This window comes from Crotalus tigris, unplaced genomic scaffold (genome assembly GCF_016545835.1).
Source record: "Crotalus tigris isolate CLP2741 ecotype Arizona unplaced genomic scaffold, ASM1654583v1 scf7180000018784.18638703518:1950463, whole genome shotgun sequence".
Taxonomy (NCBI): domain Eukaryota; kingdom Metazoa; phylum Chordata; class Lepidosauria; order Squamata; family Viperidae; genus Crotalus; species Crotalus tigris.
In genome coordinates, this window is record NW_024097199.1 from 285,065 (window position 1) to 308,628 (window position 23,564).

Genomic DNA, 23,564 nt, shown 5'->3' on the forward strand with positions numbered 1-23,564 from the left:
AAAGGACAAGGATATATTCTAATATGAAATCATCATCCCCATCAATCATTGTCATCACCATGTGGGGAAGAACGTTTTTATTTATTTTTTATTGCTTTTAAAATAATAACAAAAAAAGAAAACAAACACATAGGTAATTATAATACAAAACCATATGTTCTCAAAGAAAAAAATGCATATAAAGTGCTTAAAAAGAAAAAAAGGAAAAATTAAAGTATAATATATATCATTATTACAGTTAACAATTATAATTTTATATATACATGTCTAATGTAAATACGATTCAAATACACACAGAGAGAGAGACACACAGACACACAGAGTAGGTTTTTAATATATGTACCCCTTGACTTGCAACCACAATTGGGACCAGAATTACCCATTGCTAAGCAAGGTGTTGTTAAATGTCTATTCTATTCTATTCTATTCTATTCTATTCTATTCTATTCGATTCGATTCGATTCGATTCGATTCTATTCGATTCTTTCCAGTGTTACAATGTCAGACTTATAGCTGCAGTAAGGGCACAGAATACATTTATGTTGCCCAGTTGTCAAATTCCATTATATATAGGTATGTAATTCAAGAGAATATTATTCTCTGAAAATGTTAACTTTTGTCACACAGATATATAATATGCACATATACATATATACATACATACATTCCACTACTTGTCTCCAAAAATTGAATAAGTATACAACATTGTAAAAGCATGTTTTAAAGATGCATTGTCCTTATTTCATCTCCCACAAAATGCTCTTAGGCAATCCTTTTCTATCTCACATAATGGAGTCTAACAAATTTTAAATATTATTTTTTGTGGCATAAATTGTAGTTTAAGATCCATTGTAGAAGGAAGTTCTGGCTGAGGAATACTGGGAATTGAAGTGTACAAGTCTTAAAGTTGACTGATTTGGGCACTCCTGGTGTAGGCACTATAGGAACCTCTAATCCTTTATTCTATAGATTTCTTAGCATCTTCTTATCAGATTGACTTATTGATAACAAATATCTATAAAAAGCTAATAGTAGATTTTTGAGTTTTAAGGTACTTAACAAATTCTAGTATCTCAAGTGGCTCAGAAGTTGAAGATGCTGCTGGTCCAAATAATTTCTTAACAGAGTTGTAGCTGTAAATATTGCCATTGACTTACATCTTATAAATGATATTTATCTCTTAATATGTTAGAATTAATATTCATTGTCTATCAGTTGATCCAAAGTCAATATCTCCACTTCTATCCACTTCATACATATTAACATCTTTTCCCCAATTTTTAAAATTGGGTTTTCTCATAAGGTTAATTTAGCATGGAAAAGGGAGTCAAATCTTTTTTTAAACATTACATCCCAGAATTTTCTAACTGACATAATTTTTTCCAGAAATACTAGACTTCTAATATATTTAGATCCTAATCCTGTCCATCTAATCGGAGGTACTATATATATATGTATATTCCAAAGTTGCCCAAGTTGGAATATTAATATCAATTATTGGCTTTGAGTATTTAATACTTGATAATAGGTAAGCAGGATGATATAGTTCCAGACTTGGAAAAATGAATCTTCCCTCATTAATTGGTAATTGCATTTTTTGTAAAGATATTCTTGGGATTGAAGAATACCTTTAAAATTTTGTAAGCAAAGAATTTATTTTCTGAAAATATTTTCCAGATACATGAACTGGAATCCTCTCAGAATATAAATTAATCTGGGAATAATATTTATTTTTCCCCAAAGTGTTCATTTTTCCCCAAAGGGCGAGGTTTAATGACTCCCTTCTATCGATATTTGAAGAAAATTCTACATTTTATTTATATTACTGTACTTGTTACTAATTTAATTGTGTCTTTCAGTATACACATAGCTATATCACATGGGACAAAAATGATATATGATAACAATTGAGAGTGCTTTTTAAAAAAAGACAAATATGGTAATTCCTGTTAATAATGTAGCTGTTCACATTGACCAGGATTGGAAAGCTATTCTAGTTGTTTGTATTTTGAAAAATAATAATAATGTTATTAATGTCATTAACAATGTTATGTGCCATATCACACTCTGCTTCTGAAAACTCTGAATTTTGGAAGTATGTAATGTGCTATGTAAGATATAAACACAAAGATCCTCTTTGGGACTGATTGCATTGGTATTATCCTTTGATAAGGAGCGCCAAAACAAACTAACTAACTCAGGTTAGTTGTTGTTCTTCTTTATATTCTTTTTGTTTTTGGTGCGGAGTAGAAAAGAACAGCAAATGTTCTCATAAAGGACACGAAAGAGATTTATTTTGTTGAAAAAATCAGAGCATTTAGCAATGTTGATTTGAATATTTTGGAATTGCATTTCCATCTGCTGTTATCCCCAATATTGCCAACATTTAATCCATAGAAACAAATTCTTTCACATCTCTATCTGTAGTTGTATTATGAGATGTAGATAGTGATGATATAAAATTGCAGTAATAATTTATTCTAGGTTTAGTATGCTGAAAATATGTTTATTTGTGGAAGGGCAACTTTTTAAGTAGAAGGGTAGTTCAATCTGAAGTTATCTTCCACTATAATTCTTTAAGTTTTTTGCTAAATTCTCATTCCTCCTAAACAAGGTGTGTGTTTTGTTTTATCTGCTCAGGAGTTAAATAGCTTTAATTACTTGGACCTCTATAAACTTGCTGATCTCTTCAACCTCAATCTGCTGGAGAAAGCCGTGGTTGATTTTTTAGTGAAACATCTCTCAGAACTACTAAATAATCACCCTGACGAAGTCCTGGCACTGCCATATTGTCTCATCCAAGAGGTTTTGAAAAGTGATCAACTCACGTCACTCAGCGAAGAACAAATCTGGCAGGTAATGTACAAAGAATGATTAAACTATTGGAAGACCAGTATTGTATATCCTTAGCTAGGGAACTAATTATTGATTGACTAATCTTATGACTATATCAAATAAAATAAAATAAAGTAGAATATAATGTCTATTTCCAGAATAAAACAGGAAAAAGAAAATGAAATAATATGTATTATTATTATTATAAAATTAGCACATGTACTAAACACAAAGAATGTATACTGCATATCCATAAGCATTTCTGAAAATCAGATTGCTAGAGCAAATGACAAGAAGCAATAAAAGAAAAACATTAGGAATTAATTATTAGTGCAATATTAATTAATTATTGCCCCGAGGAAGCACTAGGGGGCATTCTGAAGTCTGCTTCCCCTCTTTGACAAGAATGCAAGTAGAACTTTACTGTTCCAGAAGGGGGGGAGGGGTTGATAATACTCAAGACCTTCATATGCCAAGAAAGGGCTGTAAAATAGAGCAGGGGTGAACAAATACAGCTAATTGGTTGGGGGATTATATTTTCAGCTTTTGCTGCATAGCTTGTATCTTTACATTCTTAGCATAAGAGGCTCTTGGTATTCAATACAGTCTACTTTACAGTTAGAAAAATACGCAGGATAAGCTGAAGTATGCTTTGGCACAACCAAAAGTAGATATTCCGTTCATTTCTCTTAAATTTAGCAATATTAGTCTATGTATGACAACTATCAATAGCAGTTTCCTTGAAGAATTAGATACATATCTCTAACAATTAATTTGATGAAGTTGATCTTGGAGGAAGTGGCTGATAAATTGGCATGTCAACATGATCCCTTAAATCCCATAACTGTCACACTTCCAATCAGTGGAGATTCTCTGGAATGTCCAAATTTCTGAACTGGGCTAAAACATAAATAGGCTCTGTCTGACTAAATTGAGTTTCTTAGTAAGAAATCTTTGTTGTATTTAAGTATTGGGCTTTTCAGGACTCCAAATTCAAAGTAAAAAAAGATGCTTTGGAGCGTATGGGAATATGCAGGTAGTACCTCTCTGTAGATGAAGCACCTAAAGCAAGGGTTCTCAACCTTGGCAACTTTAAGACTTGTGGACTTCAACTCCCAGAATTCCTCAGCCAGCAAAGGTTGAGAACCCCTGACCTAAAGGCAGGTCAAGAAGCAATGGATGGAAGCTAATCAAGGCGAGAACCAACCTAGGAGAAATTTCCTGACAGTTAGAACAATTAATCAGTGGAACGGTTTGCCTCCAGAGGTTGTGAGGTTGTGGGTGCTCCAACACTGGAGGTTTTTAAGAAGAGATGAAATGTTGTAGGGTTTCCTGCTTGAGCAGGAGGTTGGACTAGAAGAACTCCAAGATCCCTTCCAACTCTGTTATTCTGTTATGTAGATATTCAAACTAAACACATTGTTTTTCCGAGATTGTGCTGAAGCTGGGGAGGCCAGCTGCATAATCCTGACGGGAAAGAGCAGCTTCTTTCAGAAGTTGCAGACTGGTGCTATGCATGCACTCTGAAGCACCTTTTTACCTTTGAATCTGAAGTGTTACACAGCACTACTAAGTAATATATGAGGATCCTTATCTCTTTCCACTCTGTCCTGGAAGCATCTTAAACAGAAGCAGAAACTGCTTGCTGGAGATCTGCTTGCAGCAGAGTTTTAGTTCAGTGCCATTGTTTTGGAGCCATTCAACAGTTCACATTTTCTCCTCCCCTTACTTTGAGCAGGAGGGCAAAATTCATACCTCCAAGGGAAAAAAGTGAGTTTACCATGTGGGAAATGCAAGCGTGGAAATACGTCTTATACTGAAATGCAGTAGCAAGACCGTTGCCCCAAGTCATGAAGCATTATGAGGACCTGGTCTGCTTCTCCTCCACATGCTGCATGTTCACACATACCTATTTTTGCAGTTGTGCTTCTCTGCTGCATCACATTTAGCATTGCGCATAGTGCGTTTGGTTGTGACAAAAGTGCTGCTTTCTGAGTGATAGCAAATGCTGCGCTGGCCATTCTAGGTGTCATTATAATTGCCTTACTAATGCCGTTACCTAGAATCTTTAAGCTGTTCTGTTGCTGTGGGCAAAATGAATGAAACCAGAATTTCATTTCTGGACTTCTAGAATGAATTAAGACACACATAAATATTTGCCAATTTAGGCAGTAAGTAACTGTTTTTGTTTTATCTTAGTAAATAAGCAATTCCTTCGCAGTCAACCCAATACATGAAAATCAAATCAGGGCTGCTCTGTTGCCTCGAGTGTAGTTAAGTTCATCATTTTTGTTAAGGTTATATGGTAAAGCAATATACCATGGAAGAATCTAATATTCAGCCCAGGGTGAAGATTGGGTATGCCAGAGGATTAGTGTCAGGGTGCTTTAGAGAAGTGAAACTTGATATACAGGCTGGAGCCAGAGCTACAGAATCTCATTAAATTGCTGAATTGTTCATTACTGAGCACTCTCCCTTTAATAAAGTGCTCATTGACTTTGACAAATCCCCATCCTGTGTCTTAAAGGACAACAGGATAAGAGGCATTGGTGAGGAAGGGGGCTACTGGCTCAAATTTGGGTGGGGGCATTGGTGGAAAAGCAGTAGAAAAGCTGGTGAAGAATACTTCTCTCGTGTGTTAAATCGGTGAGGTGTTGGTAAAAGCCAGCTGCAGCCATGTTGTGTATGCACATACATGAACAGGAGGAACTCTGATTTAGTATTCTCCCCCAAGGCATCATCCACTAGTTGTGCTTCCAATAAGCATCAACCACAAATTTAATGGTGTCTCTGCGCTTTCCTTTTCCCAAGGGCAGGACGCTTGTAGTGGATAGCAATATTGTCTAGGCATAAATAATTCCTACACTCTTGTCACTGAAATGATGACTCATATTCAGTATACAGGCTGAACAATTTAGAAGAAAAATATTTATCTTGAATACTGGTAAGGCCAGGCTATAAACAGATAGGATTGTGGCTAACCTGGAGTTCTAGTCACATGATCCTTGTGTAGATAGTCTCATGGTTCTTACATTGCCAGGGAATGTCCCCTATCTGTGAGAGCCAATAAACAAGTGCTAATGCTTAAAAACTTGGTAAATGTTGAAATAACATTTTTTAAAAACAAATTCTGGGTAGAATTTGAATATAAGAAAATGTTACAATGCCAGCATTAGTATACTTGAATTCTTATACACTAATGGTTTTGTTTCTGATGAAAACACAAATGCCTCGTTTTCAAAATCAGATATCAGTGGCATATCACCTTGCAGACTGTGACCCAATAAAGGTTACATCTTTTTATAAAAATATTTTAGGACTTGCTGTGTTTAACATCACAGTTAGAGAACACAATGTAGAAAATTACAACATATTTTTTTTCCTTTATGTTAATTTTCAAAGTCTTGCTCAGGAAGTAAGATAATTTAGGAAGAAAAGGACAATCTTAAAACCTATTGCAATTTCACAGCACTATAGATGGACTATAACAAGGATTGTCTGTTGCAAAAACCTCATGACAGACAAAAATTGATGGGTATCAACTGCACTCTAAATGTTTGGGAATTCTGGCTAATAAATTTCTGCAAGCCTAAAATATTATTAATATTGTTGGTTGGTTGCATAATCAGCCAGATGTTTAGACTGGATTTATCTGCCTATTGAATCCTTCTCAAGGACCTGGGATAGACAGATGTTGTTAAAGATATCACAGCAGGATGTAAGCTGTTCCAAGTGGAGCTGTCTTTTGCAATTTACTGATAATTTTGTCAATGCCAATGGTATTCAAATAGTACTTCAGTTGTTTTGGGATTGCACCCAAGGTGCCTATTACTACTGGTAGTATCTTTATTTTCTTTTACCCCAGTTGTTCTACTTCCTATTTGCAGTCTTTGTATTTTGTTATTTTCTTCCTTTCTTTGTCTTCTCTTCTACTGTCTCCAGATATTACAGCATCCATTATCCAGAATTTTGTCTTTCTTATCAACAGCTGTTAAATCTAGGGCATTATGTGGTGCAGACACAGAAACCCACTTCAATTGAAAAGTATGGATTTATACTATATACACAGAGGTTGAGGTGGCAAAAAATAGTTCCTCTTGTGGTTTCTTGTTTTGTGGCTTGTATGATGTGATTTAAAAAAAAAAAAATTCTCACAATCTAATAGCTATACTTCAGAGACCATCCTAGATGAGGAAAGCCTGGTTTGGGAACAAGACATTTCTCTCTCCTCTGCCTCCTCCTTTCTCTGTTGGAAATATACTTTGTTAGAATAGTTCTTGATTTTGTTGAATAGAAAACATTAGGAAGAGAGTGAAATAGAAGGAAGTAACAGCACAGCAAGCAAGCAACACTGAAAGACTGAAGCACAGAAGTTTGTAGGAAGACAGGAAGTCAAATCATGAAGACACTCTGTGTGGGTGTTCAGAATCGTGGGAGTTATGGTCCAAAATACTTGAAAGACCTTAGATCACTTATTCCTTACTTTATTGAATATGTATTATTGTGTTGACATAAAACATTTTGCCTTTTGGTTTAGACAGCTAATTTGAAGGATGGTACCCTAGGGAATGATGAGTTTGGAAATAAGAACTTAAAAGGACAAGATTTGAATTTGTTTCATATGTTAACTATATGTTTGGCTATTTTGAATTTAGAATAGATCCAGATATGTCATAGTGTGAAATCCTTATTTTCAGAATGTGTCTTTATTCTGCAATTCTATGGTAGGCCTACATTCTTAGCTTCCACTTTTATTTTTTGATGCAGAAAAACCATAAAAATGTAACAAATTGTTCAGTGTCTTTTGGCTGGTTGCACCAGAAACTGTTGGCCTGTTGCATACATTCCTAATCTGTATTTTGATTGATTCTGGGTGATTCTGACATAATGAATTACAGTATGTTCTTCTGCTGGTTTTAGATAGTAATCCTATAATCTTAAATATACAGAAAGTAGTTAACAATATTAGCACAATGACTACATTTGAATATGTCTTCTAGAGCAGAGGTCCCCAACCTTTTGGGCACCAGGGACCGGTTCTGTGGAGAAAGGTTTTTCCGCAGAAAGGAGAGTGTGTGGTTTTGTGTGCTACCTGCATCCCACGAATGGGACTTTGCTTGTTTGTGCGGACCGGTTGCTGGCATGGTGCGGCCCAATACCAGTCCATGGACCGGAGGTTGGGGACCCCTGTTCTAGAGGTCTCCCTGTTCATTTTCTACAGCACTGAAGGAAAAAAATGAAGTAGCTCAGCTTCAACATAAGATATTCAAGATATTTTTAAAAGTCTTTGATTTCGTTAGGATTTAGTTGCATCTAACCTCTCAAGGTACCACTCCTTGAAACCTCATAAAATTGGTAGAACTTAATATTTTGTCTCATGGATTTGGGAGCATGCATACAGTTTATGCAATCCCCTTTAACCTTTTTCACAGATAAAATTGTTTTATATCTTTTATAATAATTTTTTAAAAATTATTTCAGCAGTGTTCTCCTGCTTAAATTGACATAATAGGATATTCTTTCCAGGTTCTTCATATATTTATTTTTGAACACATACACCCTTATAACTAAGTGATAGTTAAAAGAAAATCTGCCCCCCTTTTGATTTTTATTGTCTCTTTTACAGGTCAACCAAGCATTGCTGAAATGCACTGTTTTGCTTCATTTAGGATAACTACCATATTTGAACGGTCAATGTAGATTCATTGCCAGGATTCAGAAATGTCCCTATTTTGGTGTGCTTCCTCTATCCTGCAAGGCTGAATATCAGAGTGTAACTAACATATGCTGTGTGGTTTTCTACTTTGGTCTGGGGTTCTGAATGTATATACAGTAAATAAAAATTCATTAAAATCAAAGGGCCTGATTTCAAAAGGAATATTTTTTAGAATTTGAGGTGGAGTTTTTTTTTTTTAAATTTAGGTGCTTCAAAAGGACAGTGGCTTAATTTAGCTCTTGATCAGATTGTCTCTTTTTCAAGATTTAGCCCCTCATCTCATGTTGAGAGTTCCCCCCCCCCCGCATTCTGGATGGGGTGATTGGTTCAAGATCCTAGCAAAATCAACCAAGTAGCTGTGGGTTGGGGGGGGACCATCTGGAATCAGGGAGTTTCCATCTTTGGCTCTAAATGAGACTGCACTGATCCAGGCAGATCTAATGCATAATTTGGAAGCCCCCCCCAACTTCCTGAAGAACAGGTGGCATTTGGGGGTTCAGATAAATTTTGTACAAATCCATCTTTTACGCCAGTTGCATCCATTGCAGTATCACTCATGCCTTAGCCACCTCTGATCTGTATTACCTGAAAATGTTCAACATGGAGCTGCCCTTCAACTACTCACATGGTCTAGATTAGAATGCAGCAACGTGAGCAGTTATGGTCATACCTTAGTGTTCCCATGGAACCCCACTGTTTTGCAGAAGGTACTCCTGACCTTCCAGGTGCAATACAACGTGCTGCTTATTTGCTTACTGGTGTACACCGCTTAGAGAGTGCTTGCACTTAAAGCGGTATATAAGTCTCATAAATAAATAAATAAATAAATTTGTGAGATCACTCGTCTCCGATTACTTCTGCCCATCTGATAAGATCTGACAAGATGGGCATGATCCAGATTTCTGCTGTGAAAGAGTGCCATCTGAATGAATAAATGAATTTCAGATATTCTGGCTAAACTTTAAGAATAGCCCAGGGATGGGATACTAGGCTTTTAACTTTGTAGAGTCTTATTCAAAGCATTTTATTTTGGACTGTAATGCAATCTGTTGTAAGAACCTTAGAACACAGGGACATATTTTTCTACCAAAAGGAACATTTTACTATAGCCTTGTGATAATCATCTTGTGTGCTGAAATGTTAAGGAAAGCAGATCCCCAATTGGCTATTACAACTGTCTGATTAGAAAATTAAAGCAATGTAATTGTAGCTGCATAATCTCCTATGATGCTGAGCTTTAGTCCTTGACTGGGCAATTCATAAAGTGCCCTATGATTTTCTGTTAGCTCTTTGATCATGTTTTTTTTTTTAAAAAAAAAACTGATTAGAGGAGGAAAAATAATTCTTATTTGTAGTGTTCTGTCTCCTTTCCTTTCTGCAAAAGTTGAGCCCATTCCATTTTTTTTAACTTCACAACAAGCTTATGAGATAAGTCTGAGAAATAAGTGTACTTGGTGGTTTTTAAATGGACTGATCTACATTTCTGAACGCAATTTGTCTTTGATTGATTTCTCCAACCACACAAATGTTGCCTCCTTCTATTCTGTTCTGTATTTGTTCATTTGAAAAGTAGCCTCCTGAGGGGGAAATGGACAGACTGTCAGACTGGCAAGAGTTCTGAGACTCTTTACGTTATTTTTTTTCCAAACTTCTGTTGCTTTGGAAAGAATAAGAAGGACCCAGGGGATATACAAGTACAGTAAAATAAAAAGTTGCTGGTTCTCCAAACAGCATTGGTTGCTTTCCCTTCACTTTTAGCTTGGAGAGGTGAAGAGCACCACAGAAAGCTTTTAAATATAGAACACAAGTTAGACTTGAAACAAAATTTTTCGTGGTATTATAGCTTCATTGTATTATGCTGTCTTTCTGATAACACTACAGCTAGTGATCACTGCAAGAATTTCAAACGGTTGGTACATGGAATACAATACAAAGCAGGTCAGTAATACTGCTGAAGGATGATCTTCTGCTCTTCAGCTATATACAACTGCTTATTGCTATTGCTGTTTCTGCTGTGATCTGTTAAGCATCTTTGATCATGGGAATTTTTTTTTTTACATGCTACACAATAATTTCCTCTAGACACAATCAAATCAAAGCTAAGCATCTTTAAGTTCCATTGATTTCAGTGGGAAAGAGTGAATTGCACTCTTAATGGCTTCCCATGGAAACTAATGGGACTCAAGCATATTTAAATTAGACTGGATCATGCCCACTTAACATTGCTACATTTACATATCTTCCAGTAGTTAATAAGCCTGGAGGCACACTAATATTGCTGTAGCTACAATTAAGGGTAGGTGCATGTAAAAGGACATGGAAATAAATTCAGTTTGCCGGGCAGGTACAAACTGGAAGTAAATTTATGAAATATGAGGCTCTTTGAATTAGCGTGATCCTTCTTTCTCTGCTTTGCCTTTCTTCAGATACAAATTAATCTCCTCTGCTAAGCCTCTTGTTTTGCTGCAGTGTCCTGAATGCTGATGTACTGTGGGGATATACGATTGGTTAGATGTATGTGATGCAACTCAAGAACATAAAGGTGTCTTGCAGTTTTCCACTTAAAACACCTACTTTGTTCAGTGACAAAATGAGGTTGCCTTTGGCACTTTTATTTGAATAGTTACTAGAATCTGAGAAACAAAGTGGTAGAATTATGCAAAACTAGCTGAGAGAGTTTAGGAGCTGGAGTATGGGGTTAGTTACTCTACTCTACAATGCCTGGAATATTCCCTTCTCCTTTCCTCATAATTAAGAATATCACTTAGTCTGTTGGTTTTAATTCATAATAGATTAAGTAAGAATGTAGTTCTGAAATCAGCAGCACCAATAAAAATATGGGTATGTTTGTCTCTGTGTGTGTATTCCAGAAATGTTCTTGGCTTTTATTTTTATTTTTTCCCCAAGAAGAGAAAAAAACATCATAAATGTATCACTTTAACACTGAGAGTGGCAGTAGATGTATTGTTGAAGAAAATGTTTTGCAGAGCTCTTTGCACAGTCATTCTGGTTGCTATTGCTCCCTTTCCATTTTCCAAACTTTCCTGACATTGTGAAAACCGTTGGCTGAAATAAACTGCCTGATTAATCAAACATCACGGCAAGGTGAGGTCACTGGAAGTCAGTTATCTTGTGACTGGGTTTTGCTGAAATTATGCTGAAGGCGCACTTAAAGCCTGCACTTGGAGCAAGGGGAGGAGGCAGAATCCTACCTGTGTTTTTATAACTCTGCACTGTCAGAACTCATAATAAGTCAAATATTCTTTCTGAGGTACTCGAGGAGGAGGGGAGGGTGGGGGAAAAACCTGTAAATTTAAGAGTAATTTCAGATTGTAAATGAAAAAGAGAGGCACGGCTGTTCATTTGCACCAATCATGCCTTCCTTTCATCTGCTCTGATTAGGCCTGGTGCGGTTTCATCAGACTACTCCATCATGGAGCTGTCACTCCAGCCGTCTGTTGATTGAAAACAATCAGGGCTCTGATGGCACAATTATTCTGACCCTTTAACTAGAGGCTGCTGTGATAATGAAAGGTTGATTATGATAGTTTGTGCCTCTTTCAGTTTGCCAAGAAGGTTAATTTGGGCATCAGACGGATGTTTAATGGGCGCTTGCTGGCTACACTGAGGTAAATGAGAACGTGCAGCCTTCGATATTGCATGGATATAGTTTGGCTGCCAATCATTGTCATTTTGAGTTTGTGCCTTGCACTCTGGAAATCACTTTTTTTTTCTTTGGGATTTAATTTATTCTGTGCCCTGAGGAAGTTCTTTCACTCCCTGACCTTCACTGTGGCTTCCTCTGCTCTTAATTTTTTTTTTATTTTTATTTCTTTGCTTCCCTTCTTCGGCTCCGTAGATTATATTTAAAGCCACAGCGGATCTAGTGGAACCCTGCTTCCCTCCTCCTCCTTTTAATTTTTTCCCCCTTCTATGGTTATTTATCATCTGTGTCGGGCACAGTCTTATTTTGCTTTTTGTTTCATGCTGTAGAATAGGAATGTCAAAAATTATTGTGGAAGGTATTTTGCTTTAAATAATAGTATGTTTTTCTGAATATTGCGAAGGATCTTTGTGAGATGGTAGACTTGTATCTGTAATACGAAAACAGGGACAGCAGTTTTTTTAAAAAATGAAAAGTTTTCACACAATTGCTCCTGCAAGCCACATGATTTTTTTCTCTCTGTAGTGGTGAAACTCGGGTGTGGGGAAGAGGAAGAGAGAGAGAAATTCTGCCCATCTGATCCTATGTCCCATTCAGAGAGGCAGATAATAGTTATTAAAAATTAATATATGCATTCCATGGGGGAGCAGAATCAGGCAAAAAAAAAATAAAGATCTTGTTCTTTGAGAAAAAGCCTCTATTAAAGCATGCTCTGTTGTTTTCGTCAGGTAGGTCTCCACCAGAGCTTCAGGCATAAAAAAATAGGAAACTGAAAGACTTGTTTCTATTAGCAATGTTCCTCTGTAAAATGGTTTGGAGGCTTCGGCTGGTTCCAGATGCCACCACTTAGTCTTTGAAGGATTGGTTAGTCTGTATAGAGTTTCAGCTCTCTTGATAGTACTGTGGCTTGCCTCCAAACCCCTTGATACAGCACTTCATTCCCATTGGAATCAGTGGAACAAATCCCAGTGGATTTTTTCCCCATTGATTTCAGTGGGGTATTTCAAGTTCAAATATTATCCAGTGCATTATTCTTATACAACCATATTTATCCCAGCTATATGGCACTATCACGTGTCCAGCAAAGCATGTACATGCTAGAAAACAAATCCTGGATGTGCTTCATTCTACTCCCTACGATTGCTAGCACTTGAATAATTGATTGCATCTAATTCATCGTTGTATTCATTTTGATCTTTTTAACATGCTTTGTACAGTATATGTCAGTGGTGTACCTGTCATTAGGAGTTAGAAAGTTACAGTATGTATATGCATTAACAATGACTCCAGCCTAAAAATAAGGGAATATAAAATCATCAAGAATGAATAAGAGTCTCATATATAGTATGGCCAATAGAACATAAAATAATAGAGTTGGAAGGCACTTTGGAAGTCTTCTAGTCCAACCCCCTGCTCAAGCAGGAGACCCAATACCTCAATAGATAGGTACATATCTCAATAGCGATGTGGTTCTTGACATTAATTTTTATACCTTGCTTTCCCAAGCTTTTTGTCCCGTTCAAGTAAATTGTAACCATAATCCCCAAAACACCCAGTGACCATGAATAATGGGTACACCTGCCAGAGAAGCTTTCTTCAATCTGGTGGCATCCAAAAACGTTGAGATAATGATTCCCATAATGCTCAGTGAATGTCAACACTGGACACTATTGAATGTTTGGGAACTTTAGAGACAAGTTGTTCAAACACAGAGCCAAATTGGAGAAGGCTGCTCTGGTCGATTGATTACCAATATAATGTACAGTACATTAGTCATTATGGAAAAACTCCCATGTTGTCATGTGTTGTTTCTTCTTGTTTATGCAGGGCACCCGTTATCTGAATGTTTTCTAAGACAAGACAGCCCTCTAATCATACATTAATTCTATACAGAGTCATCATTATTTTAGGGGAGATGAAGGAATTTTTTTATATATGCAGCAAGATTAAATTTGGGAGTATAATTTTTTGTTGATAAGTTGAATAATTCAAATATGTATTTCTCACACTGAATTGTGAATAATGTAGATAAGATCATTTTTAAAAATGTTTTTCCTCCCTTCTAGCTAGCTGTGAGATGGCTGGAACACAACTGCCGATATCAGTACATGGATGAACTTCTACAGTACGTTCGATTTGGGCTTATGGATGTGGATACACTGCATACGGTTGCCCTCTCACACCCTCTTGTCCAGACTAGTGAAACTGCAACAGCACTGGTCAATGAGGCTTTGGTCTATCATCAAAGTATCTATGCACAGCCAATATGGCAGACCAGAAGGACAAAACCTCGCTTCCAGTCAGATACTCTTTATATCATTGGTGGAAAAAAACGGGAAATATGCAGAGTTAAAGAGCTACGATACTTCAATCCTGTGGACCAAGAAAATGTTCACATTGCAGGGATTGCAAACTGGAGTGAGTTGGCTCCCATGCCAGTAGGAAGGAGCCACCACTGTGTGGCTGTAATGGGAGATTTCCTCTTTGTAGCAGGTGGTGAAGTTGAACAAGCGACTGGCCGCACATGTGCAGTACGGACTGCTTGTAGATATGATCCCCGTAATAATTCCTGGGCAGAAATAGCTCCAATGAAGAATTGCAGGGAGCATTTTGTACTTGGGACTGTGGATGAATTTCTCTATGCTGTGGGAGGCAGAAATGAGCTACGTCAAGTTTTGCCAACTGTTGAACGATATTGTCCTAAGAAGAACAAATGGACTTTTGTTCTGTCCTTTGATAGGTCCCTGTCCTGTCATGCAGGATCTGTTGTGGATGGTCTTCTTTGGATATCAGGTAGAAAATGTTTCACCCGCAACTTTGAAGATTAAAAGCATGAAAAAACATGTTTGTATCAGTGGCATTAGTTTGGGGCCACATGCCTTGGAAAGGTTTCCTTTTGTTTGCTGGAAATTGAGTTTTAAGACAAGGGACAGGTGGTATAATATTTCTGAGCTACAGATACTCAGCAATAGGTATTCAGCACAAAGGAGAAGAGTTGTACAGCCAGAGAATTGTATACAGGGATAATGAAAGTGCAGTGGCTGCTGAACAAAGCAATTACAATTTAAATAGAAGTGTCCCCAGCAATTTATTTTAAACATTTTTGTATTGGCCCATTAAGAGGAAGATGTATGTATCCTTATCTCTTGATGCCAATAAATGCACTCTGGTTCTTTTTCACAAAATTGTTGGATTTAGTTCCCTATCCTACCAGTAGTTGAGGTAATATTTTTAAAGCATGACCTAAAACAAATATAGTTGTCTGTCAGTGTTCTTCCACAGGTACAGAATTGGTCATCATGGCTTATTTGCAAATAATAATAATAATAAGCCAAATCCAGTCTGAACATCTGGATGACTGTGCGATGATCCATAATAATAATAATAATAATAATAATAATAATAATAATAATCCCAAAACAACTAGAGCACTACTTGAACACGGTTGGCATTGAAAAATTCACCATTAGTCAATTGCAAAAGGCAGCCTTATTAGGAACTGCTTCCATCCTGCAACGATATCTGTAATACCATCAAACATCCACATCTGCTTATCCCAGATCCTTGGGAAGGACTTGATAGGTAGACAAAAATGCCAAATCCAGTCTGAATGTGCGATGATCAATAGTAGTAGTAGTAGTAGTAGTAGTAGTACTAGTAGTAAATTTGTAAGCCACCTGATTGTGAATAGCTCAAAAGAACAATTGCATTTGCTACCATTTAAAAATGGTAAAATGAGAATAAGGTAATGAAAATGAACTAAATATAGGGGAGAAGAGTACTGAACCTAAGAATAAGTGTCCTATTTTCAAAAAGGAAGATTTTGCACGTTTTTGAAGTATTGAATAGAAACAGAAGACAGAACCCTTGTAATCCATAAAAAATAGCTGCTCAGAATGATTTAAATTAGAATTCCTGTGAATGTTTGAAGAATGTCCGTCCTCTCTTACCCTCAAAGAATATTGAAGTCTTCTTGTGTAATGGTGGTGATGATTAAATATATAGTTTGTTCCTCATCAGAGAATAATAGAGGTTGTAAACTACACAGAACATGCCCCTCCCTTTTTATAGTGTAATATGACAACAGTATGCCAGCATTGCTCTCAGCAGTTATGCATGTTGCGAGTACAAATTTTGACCTAGATTTCTCCCAAAAAAATCCATACTTATATGCTTAATATGTGAAGTATTTAAGTAAAACAACCATGAAGTCCATCCAAATCATAAAAAAAAATTCAGTAATCTGTCTTGATTAATGCAGTATGGTCTGGGACAGCTAATACTTAAAAAGAGGAAAGCATCTATGTTGGTCAAATTTTTAAAAGGCAACAAGCCTTTTAAAAAGGCTTCATCAACGATTTGGATGAAGGGATAGATGGGGAACTCATCAAATTTGCAGACGACACCAAGCTGGCAGGAATAGCCAACACTCCAGAAGACAGGCTTAAGATACAGAAGGATCTGGACAGACTTGAACACTGGGCACTAACTAACAAAATGAAATTCAATGGTGAAAAAAGCAAGGTTCTACATTTAGGCAAGAAAAACCAAATGCACAAGTACAGTATAGGTGGCACCATGCTCAATAGTAGTAACTGTGAGAGGGACCTCGGAGTCCTAGTAGGCAATCACTTAAATATGAGCCAGCAGTGTGCTGCAGCTGCCAAAAAGGCCAACACAGTGCTAGGCTGCATTAACAGGGATAGAATCAAGATCACGTGAAGTATTAATACCACTTTTCAATGCCTTGGTAAGGCCACACTTGGAATACTGCATCCAGTTTTGGTCACCACGATGTAAAAAAGATGTTGAGACTCTAGAAAGAGTACAGAGAAGAGCAACAAAGCTGATTAGGGGACTGGAGGCTAAAACATATAAGGAACGGTTGCGAGAATTGGGTATGTCTAGTTTAACGAAGAGAAGGACAAGGGGGGACATGATAGCAGTATTCCAATATCTCAGGGGCTGCCATAAAGAAGAGGGAATTAAGCTATTTTCCAAAGCACCTAAGGCAGGACAAGAAGCAACGGGTGGAAACTAGTCAAGGAGAGAAGCTTCCTGACAGTGAGAACAATTAATCAGTGGAACAGCCTGCCTCCAGAAGCAGTAAATGCTCCAACACTGGAAGTTTTTAAGAAGAGACTGGACAGCCATTTGTCCGAAATGGTGTAGGGTTTCCTGCCCAAGCAGGGGGTTGGACTAGATGACCTCCAAGGTCCCTTCCAATTTTACTACTACTATTATTATTATTATAAGGTCTTCCATTTATCTAAAGAAAAAGTAAGATTGCAGACAAGATCAGGTGCAGTATGATTAAATGAAATTTTAAAAAATTGCTAGTAAGCAAGCGTATTTCTTTTGGGGAGGTGGTTGAGAGGGATTGAATTTGAGCAGAATTGGCTCAATTCAAATACTGCCAAGTTAGTTCATGTTAAGATAATTCAACTGAAAAAATTCCTAAGCATCCCAAGGCTCCCACAGCATTGATAAGTCACTTTATGCCATTGTATACAATACCAAAGGCCTCTTTCAAACAGCAATAACCCAAAGGGCACTTTGGTCTATAATTTCTTGATGGTATATTTAGAAGACCTGGTAAGCCTGTGCAGTCTAAGCAAATAACTAACCCATCAATGCTCCTGGCATACAAATGGCCTGCAATATAGTTACACCGTAGTACAAGCCAGGCCTTTTTGATCCAATATTACTTGTTTTCCTTAGCTTTTCTTTCCCGCATTTACATAATATTTACCCCCCACCCCCATCCCCAGTTGTCGGAGGCAGCAGCAAGAGGAAGTGCTGCTGCTTTCTGCTTGTGGGAATCTGCTTAGCTGTCATAAAGCCTGTTGGGTAACCAGATGCTTGAGAAAGCCCACAAGTGGTCTTTATTTCCTCCAGCTACGGCCTCCCTGCAATAAGCATTCAGTAGTAGGCTTTAAACTGTGTGACTTTCCACGCCCTGCTAATTTGTATTTGTTCTCATTGATTTTATTGGCTTGGAGCATTGGTGTTTGTCTAATTGGGGATATGAGCAGAAGCACATACCAATGCTTCTTTGTCTTAAGGCACATATTGATCAAATGTATCTACTGCTCATCAGAGAACCTCAAAACAGACAAGATTTCTGTATTTCTGTTTTATATGTGTCGCTTGTTAAATGCTCTCAAGACATTAATATTTGTGTTTATTATCTGGTTTTATGTTTTCTAGATGGTTTAATGGATCTTAAAACCTTGTTATCTCCTAGTACTCCTTGACAAGAATAAGCCAGAAAACTATCACATGTCTGCTCCACAATCTCACTTCCCCTCTCTACCATTCTCTTTCAATAATCCACTTCTTATGGCAGTGATGGTGAACCCTTTAGAGACCAAGTGCCCAAACTGCAACCCAAAACCCACTTATGTATCGTCATGTGCCGGGTGGGTGTGTCTCATTGGGTGGGCCTGGCCCATTGGGTGGGCATGGCCCATTGGGTGGGCGTGGCTGCAGTGGTAACGGCAGACTGGGTGGGACTAAAAAGTTCAATCAATCAATTCCAACTTTGTGAGATCTTTTTTGTTCCCGTGGGAAGTTGAAATTGATTGATTGAACCTTTTTTTTTTTTTGCACATGGCGGCGGAGACCTAAAGTGAAAAGGTTTTATAAAATCCAGCTGAAGGCCTAGGACTGGGGTGACGGTGTGGGTGCCCACAGAGAGGGCTCTGTGTGCCACCTGTGGCACGCGTGCCATAGGTTCGCCACCATGGGCCTATGGTTTTGGCAGTGCTACAGGACTATTTTCTCCATTATTTTTGTGGAGGTCTCTTAAAGTAGAAGGGAAACCTTTAACTCTTCAGATTTCTTTTTTTAATTGAATACTATCTAATTAAATAGCTACTATGATACAGTGGATAAGATATTAGACTAGACTGCAGGGGTAGGCAACCTCGGCTCTTTTATGACTCGTGGACTTCAACTCCCAGAATTTCTGAGCCAGCACAGCTGGCTCATGAATTCTGGGAGTTGAAGTCCACGAGTCATAAAAGAGCCAAGGTTGCCTACCCCTGGACTAGAGTAAGGGAGACACACAACCTTAGCCATGAAAACACACTGTGTAAATGTGGGACAGTCACTCTTTTTCATCCCTACCTCAAGGATTGTATCCTAGGGAACATAGGAGAAGGAGGGACTGCAGATGCCATTGTGGACTCTTGAATCACAGGTGGAATTTGTATGTAATAAATAAATCCAATACAAATATCTCCCTTTACGAATATTGAAGAATAAAAAAAACAGTGTCAGCACCAAACCTTCCTTTTTTAATATACTTTGTTAAGTTTCTATAAAAATAAAACATATTAGAAGGAAAAAGATGGGGGAAGGGAAGGTGCAAAGGAAGAAAAGAAAAACAAAAATAAAGGAAAGCTTCTAACTTTGTTCATCACTGTTACAAATATAACATCCGATAACTTTTTGATCTAAAATTCAATCATAGCCAATATTTTCTATAATGACAGACATTTGTAAGTATAAATTCCCCAAACTCTATGACCCTATATCAAATCCTAAAATCAATGTAATATTTTGTTTGGTTTCCAGCAAAAAAAAAAAATCCCTTTACCAACTAGAAGCATTGGACAAAAATCTTTTCCTTAATCAAAGTAGCTAATTTCACCATCTCAATCAGTTTCATTAACTTCACCATCCATTCTTCCATTTGGGAGTCTGTAAGTCTTTTCATCTCTGGGCATTACAAAAGTCTCACTGCAGTTATAATCTGTAGAAACTAAAGTCCCATTTTTTTTTTCTCTTAACTGTTTAACCTATCAAACCTAAATCTGTGGTTTCAACTGTACCTTTGTTTTTAAAAGTCTCTGAATTAAGTACGTATTTGATCCAAATAACTCTTAGCCTATGTTCACCAAAGGTAATAAAAGGTCCCTTCAGAATGATTATATTTCCAACATACGTTTGACACACCATTTATATATATATTTGACAGTTTAAGGTGTTAAATACCAACAATATATCATATAGAAATTCTCTTTCAAATTATAGCTCAAAGTGAATTTCAACAGCAATAGCACTTAGACTTATATACCGCTTCACAGTGCCTTACAGCCCTCTCTTAAGCAGTTTACAGAGCCAGCATATTGCCCCCAACAATCTCGGTCCTCATTTTACCGACCTTGGAAAGGGATGGAAGGCTGAGTCAACCTTGAGCTGGTCAGGATCAAACTGCCTAACTGTTCACAGCTGGCAGTCAGCAGAATTAGTCTGCAATACTGCATTCCAACCACTACGCCACCACGGTTCAGTCCTTACACCACATGTTTTCCCATTGATCTAGCATTATGACGTATCCATTTTTTGTTCTACTTAATCAGTCTTTAATATATTTATATTATTTTCAATTATCAATAAAGGTTTATACATCTTAGCAACAATGTGCTCATTATTAGTACACAAATCTAGTTCAAATTCAGTTTTCTTATTTGTAAACCAAAATTATACCTATCCAAGTTAAATCTTTCTAATCATTGGACATAAAAAAAAAAACACTGACATGTAAAATCCTCCCTTTCAGCACTGAATTTTTGTGGTCCTTTAACCTAAACCCTTCTTACCATCCTGGCTATCATAGTTGCAAGCAGATACTTGTGGTAAAGTGAAATATCTAGGGATCAATAGTTTGCCAAACAGGTTCTAGGTTACCAAGCATCTGATTTATGCCATAGAGATTTTTTGAATGAAATCTAGAGAAATAGAACCAACACAGTACTTTGCAGCTATCCAATTCTGCTTTGGGTGATTGCTTATTTCTGGGGCAAGGCTGACCTCTTTATTCCCATATTAATCTCCTACATTGTCAATATTCTTACAAAAAAGGAGAAATGAGAACCTTTATCATGTGAAAAGGATCATGGGGGTTTCAATGATTTTCTGAAATTGAAAGAAGACATAGTGGGTCCTCCCAAGAAGGTTAAATTCTTGAATATTAAAGGAACTTGCTGATAGTTTGACTGAATCTCTCGCTATCTTTGACCTTCACAAAGCACTAAAAAGGAGACCCTGGAGAGCTATAGAGCAATCAGTTTAACGTCAGTTAGGAAGAGTCCAAATAGATTGTTTTCTAAATGTTTAGAGATTGTTTTTCAATGTAGTACTTAATTGAAGGCAGCATGTATTTGTCAGAAAAAAAGATTTTTTTTTTCATTTTTTGATTGGGCCACTTCCTTCTTGGAGAGTATAGGCATTTGAAGCATATAATATATATACTGTAACTTGATTTCAGCAAAACAAGGTAGTTCAGTAAGGGCTAGATGGCATCCCTATTTGGTAAATCTACTTCTTACTTAGTAGTAGTAATAGTAGTAAAGTTGGAAGGGACCTTGGAGGTCATCTAGTCCAACCCCCTGCTCGGGCAGGAAACCCTACACCATTTCGGACAAATGGCTGTCCAGTCTCTTCTTAAAAACTTCCAGTGTTGGAGCATTTACCGCTTCTGGAGCCAAGCTGTTCCACTGATTAATTGTTCTCGCTGTCAGGAAGTTTCTCCTTAGTTCTAGGTTGCTTCTCTCTTTAGTTAGTTTCCATCTGTTGCTTCTTGTCCTGCCTTCAGGTGCTTTGGAAAATAGCTTAATTCCCTCTTCTTTATGGCAGCCCCTGAGATATTGGAATACTGCTATCATGTAAAAGCCCATCAATATTTTCTCATCAAACTTCAGGAAAGTGTTGAATGTGGTCCTTTTCACCTTTATTCTTAATAATTTGGATTAAGTGTAGGAACAATGCTTACCATATTTGGACTGGATAGCTAATATGCTGTATAAGATGTATAAATCAGGGTTGCCCAGGATCTTTTTGCTATCCTGAGAGACACTTTAGGTTAGGTAGAGCCAAAGCCTTGAGCTCCTTTTTTTTTTTTTATTTCTTGTGAAGCTTAAAAAAGTGAAATGGGCAGCAAACTGTGAAATAAGGCAGACATTTAAGTCCATAACCTCACCTTCACATAATTAATGCTAATTGTTAGATTTATATATGGCTCTTCCTGAAGGATTCATAGCAACCTATATAGAGATCTCCATTCCACCCCCCCCCCAATAACCACCAAAGTAGATTGGCCTTGAAGAGATTGAACCAAAAGCTAAGGACAATCCATGTCTCTCCAGCTTACATTTTGTGATGATACCTTAAACATTAACGAACAACATCTGCCTATCCCAGGTCCTTGAGAAGGACTCGATAGGTGGATGAAAATGCCACATCCAGTCTAAACATCTGACTGGCTGTGCAACCAACTGTATTAATAATGCTACTCTTAGTTACAAGAAAGTTGCTGCTCTTTGTAGAAGATACAAAGTACAGTTATATTTTGATATATTTTTCTGCTATCGTATTTGGAGAGTTACGAATTATTTATTTGTATGTATTTATCAAATCTGGGTACTGCCCATCTTTCTCTCAGCAGTGCTGGGCGGTGTATAGCTAAACGTGTAAAAACCATATAAAAATACAGAACACCACTACGAGCAGTGTGGTAGAAACAAAATTAAAATAACTTAAAAGGCAGGAGGAGGACCTTAAGGCAGGGATCTGCAGCCTTGACAACTTTAAGACTTGTGGACTTCAGCTCCCAGAATTCTTCAGCCAGCTGCTGGCTGAGGAATTCTGGGAGCTGAGGTCCACAAGTCTTAAAGTTGTCAAGGTTGCAGACCCCTGCCTTAAGGCACCGAACACCCCTAGGGTTGCGTGCTGCTCTGCAATCCCCAGGCAAGCGGGCAGAGACAGGTGTTCAAAGTCTTTTGAAAGGCCAGGAGAGAAGAGCATATTCTACAGCAGCCACCCCCAACCTTGGCAGCCTGGCTGGAGGAGGGTAGTGGGGAACTGGGCGCCCCAAGCGGCAGGCCGGCATACACGTGCATGCAGCATTTACATGAGTGGCGGACTGGCACAAGCAGCAGGCTGGCATGCATACATGCACGTGCCTGTCAGCCAGCTGCTCATGTAAGTTGAGCTGTGCATGCGTGTACATATGCTCCATCCAGCCACTCACATGGTCCAATTCTGAATAGGCCACGGCCCAGTAGTGGGCTATGGCACGGGTTGGGGACCCCTATTCTATAGGGCAGGGACAGTAGCAGAGAAAGCTTTCTCTGCAGCTCACCTGACTGTTATAGAGTTTATTTCTAAAAGCACCTTGATATCATAGCATCATTGTTCCCTTTCTTCCTTTCAGAAAGTTGCATGAAGAAATTAAAGCAATTGCTCTTTTTATTGTCCCAGCCTACAGTGGGAAAATACTTCTTTTTCTGGTACAATTTATACATTTTCTATTTACTACTGATCTTCCTTCCTTCCTTCCTC

At 37.6% G+C, this 23,564-nt stretch overlaps 1 protein-coding gene across 6 annotated transcripts in view; it reads left to right on the top strand.

Moving 5' to 3' along the window:
* The window catches only part of KLHL32 (kelch like family member 32), an 83,622-nt gene that overhangs the window by 46,344 nt on the left and 13,714 nt on the right, over positions 1-23,564 (top strand). For 4 of the 6 annotated variants that reach the window (XM_039356066.1, XM_039356065.1, XM_039356063.1 and 1 more), the window contains 2 exons: positions 2,641-2,856; positions 14,282-15,008. In XM_039356066.1, coding sequence (XP_039212000.1) covers positions 2,641-2,856; positions 14,282-15,008 — 943 coding nt within the window. Of the gene's footprint in view, positions 1-2,640; positions 2,857-14,281; positions 15,009-23,564 lie in introns of those variants that run through there. The other 2 variants (XM_039356068.1, XM_039356067.1) reach the window with 2 other exon arrangements.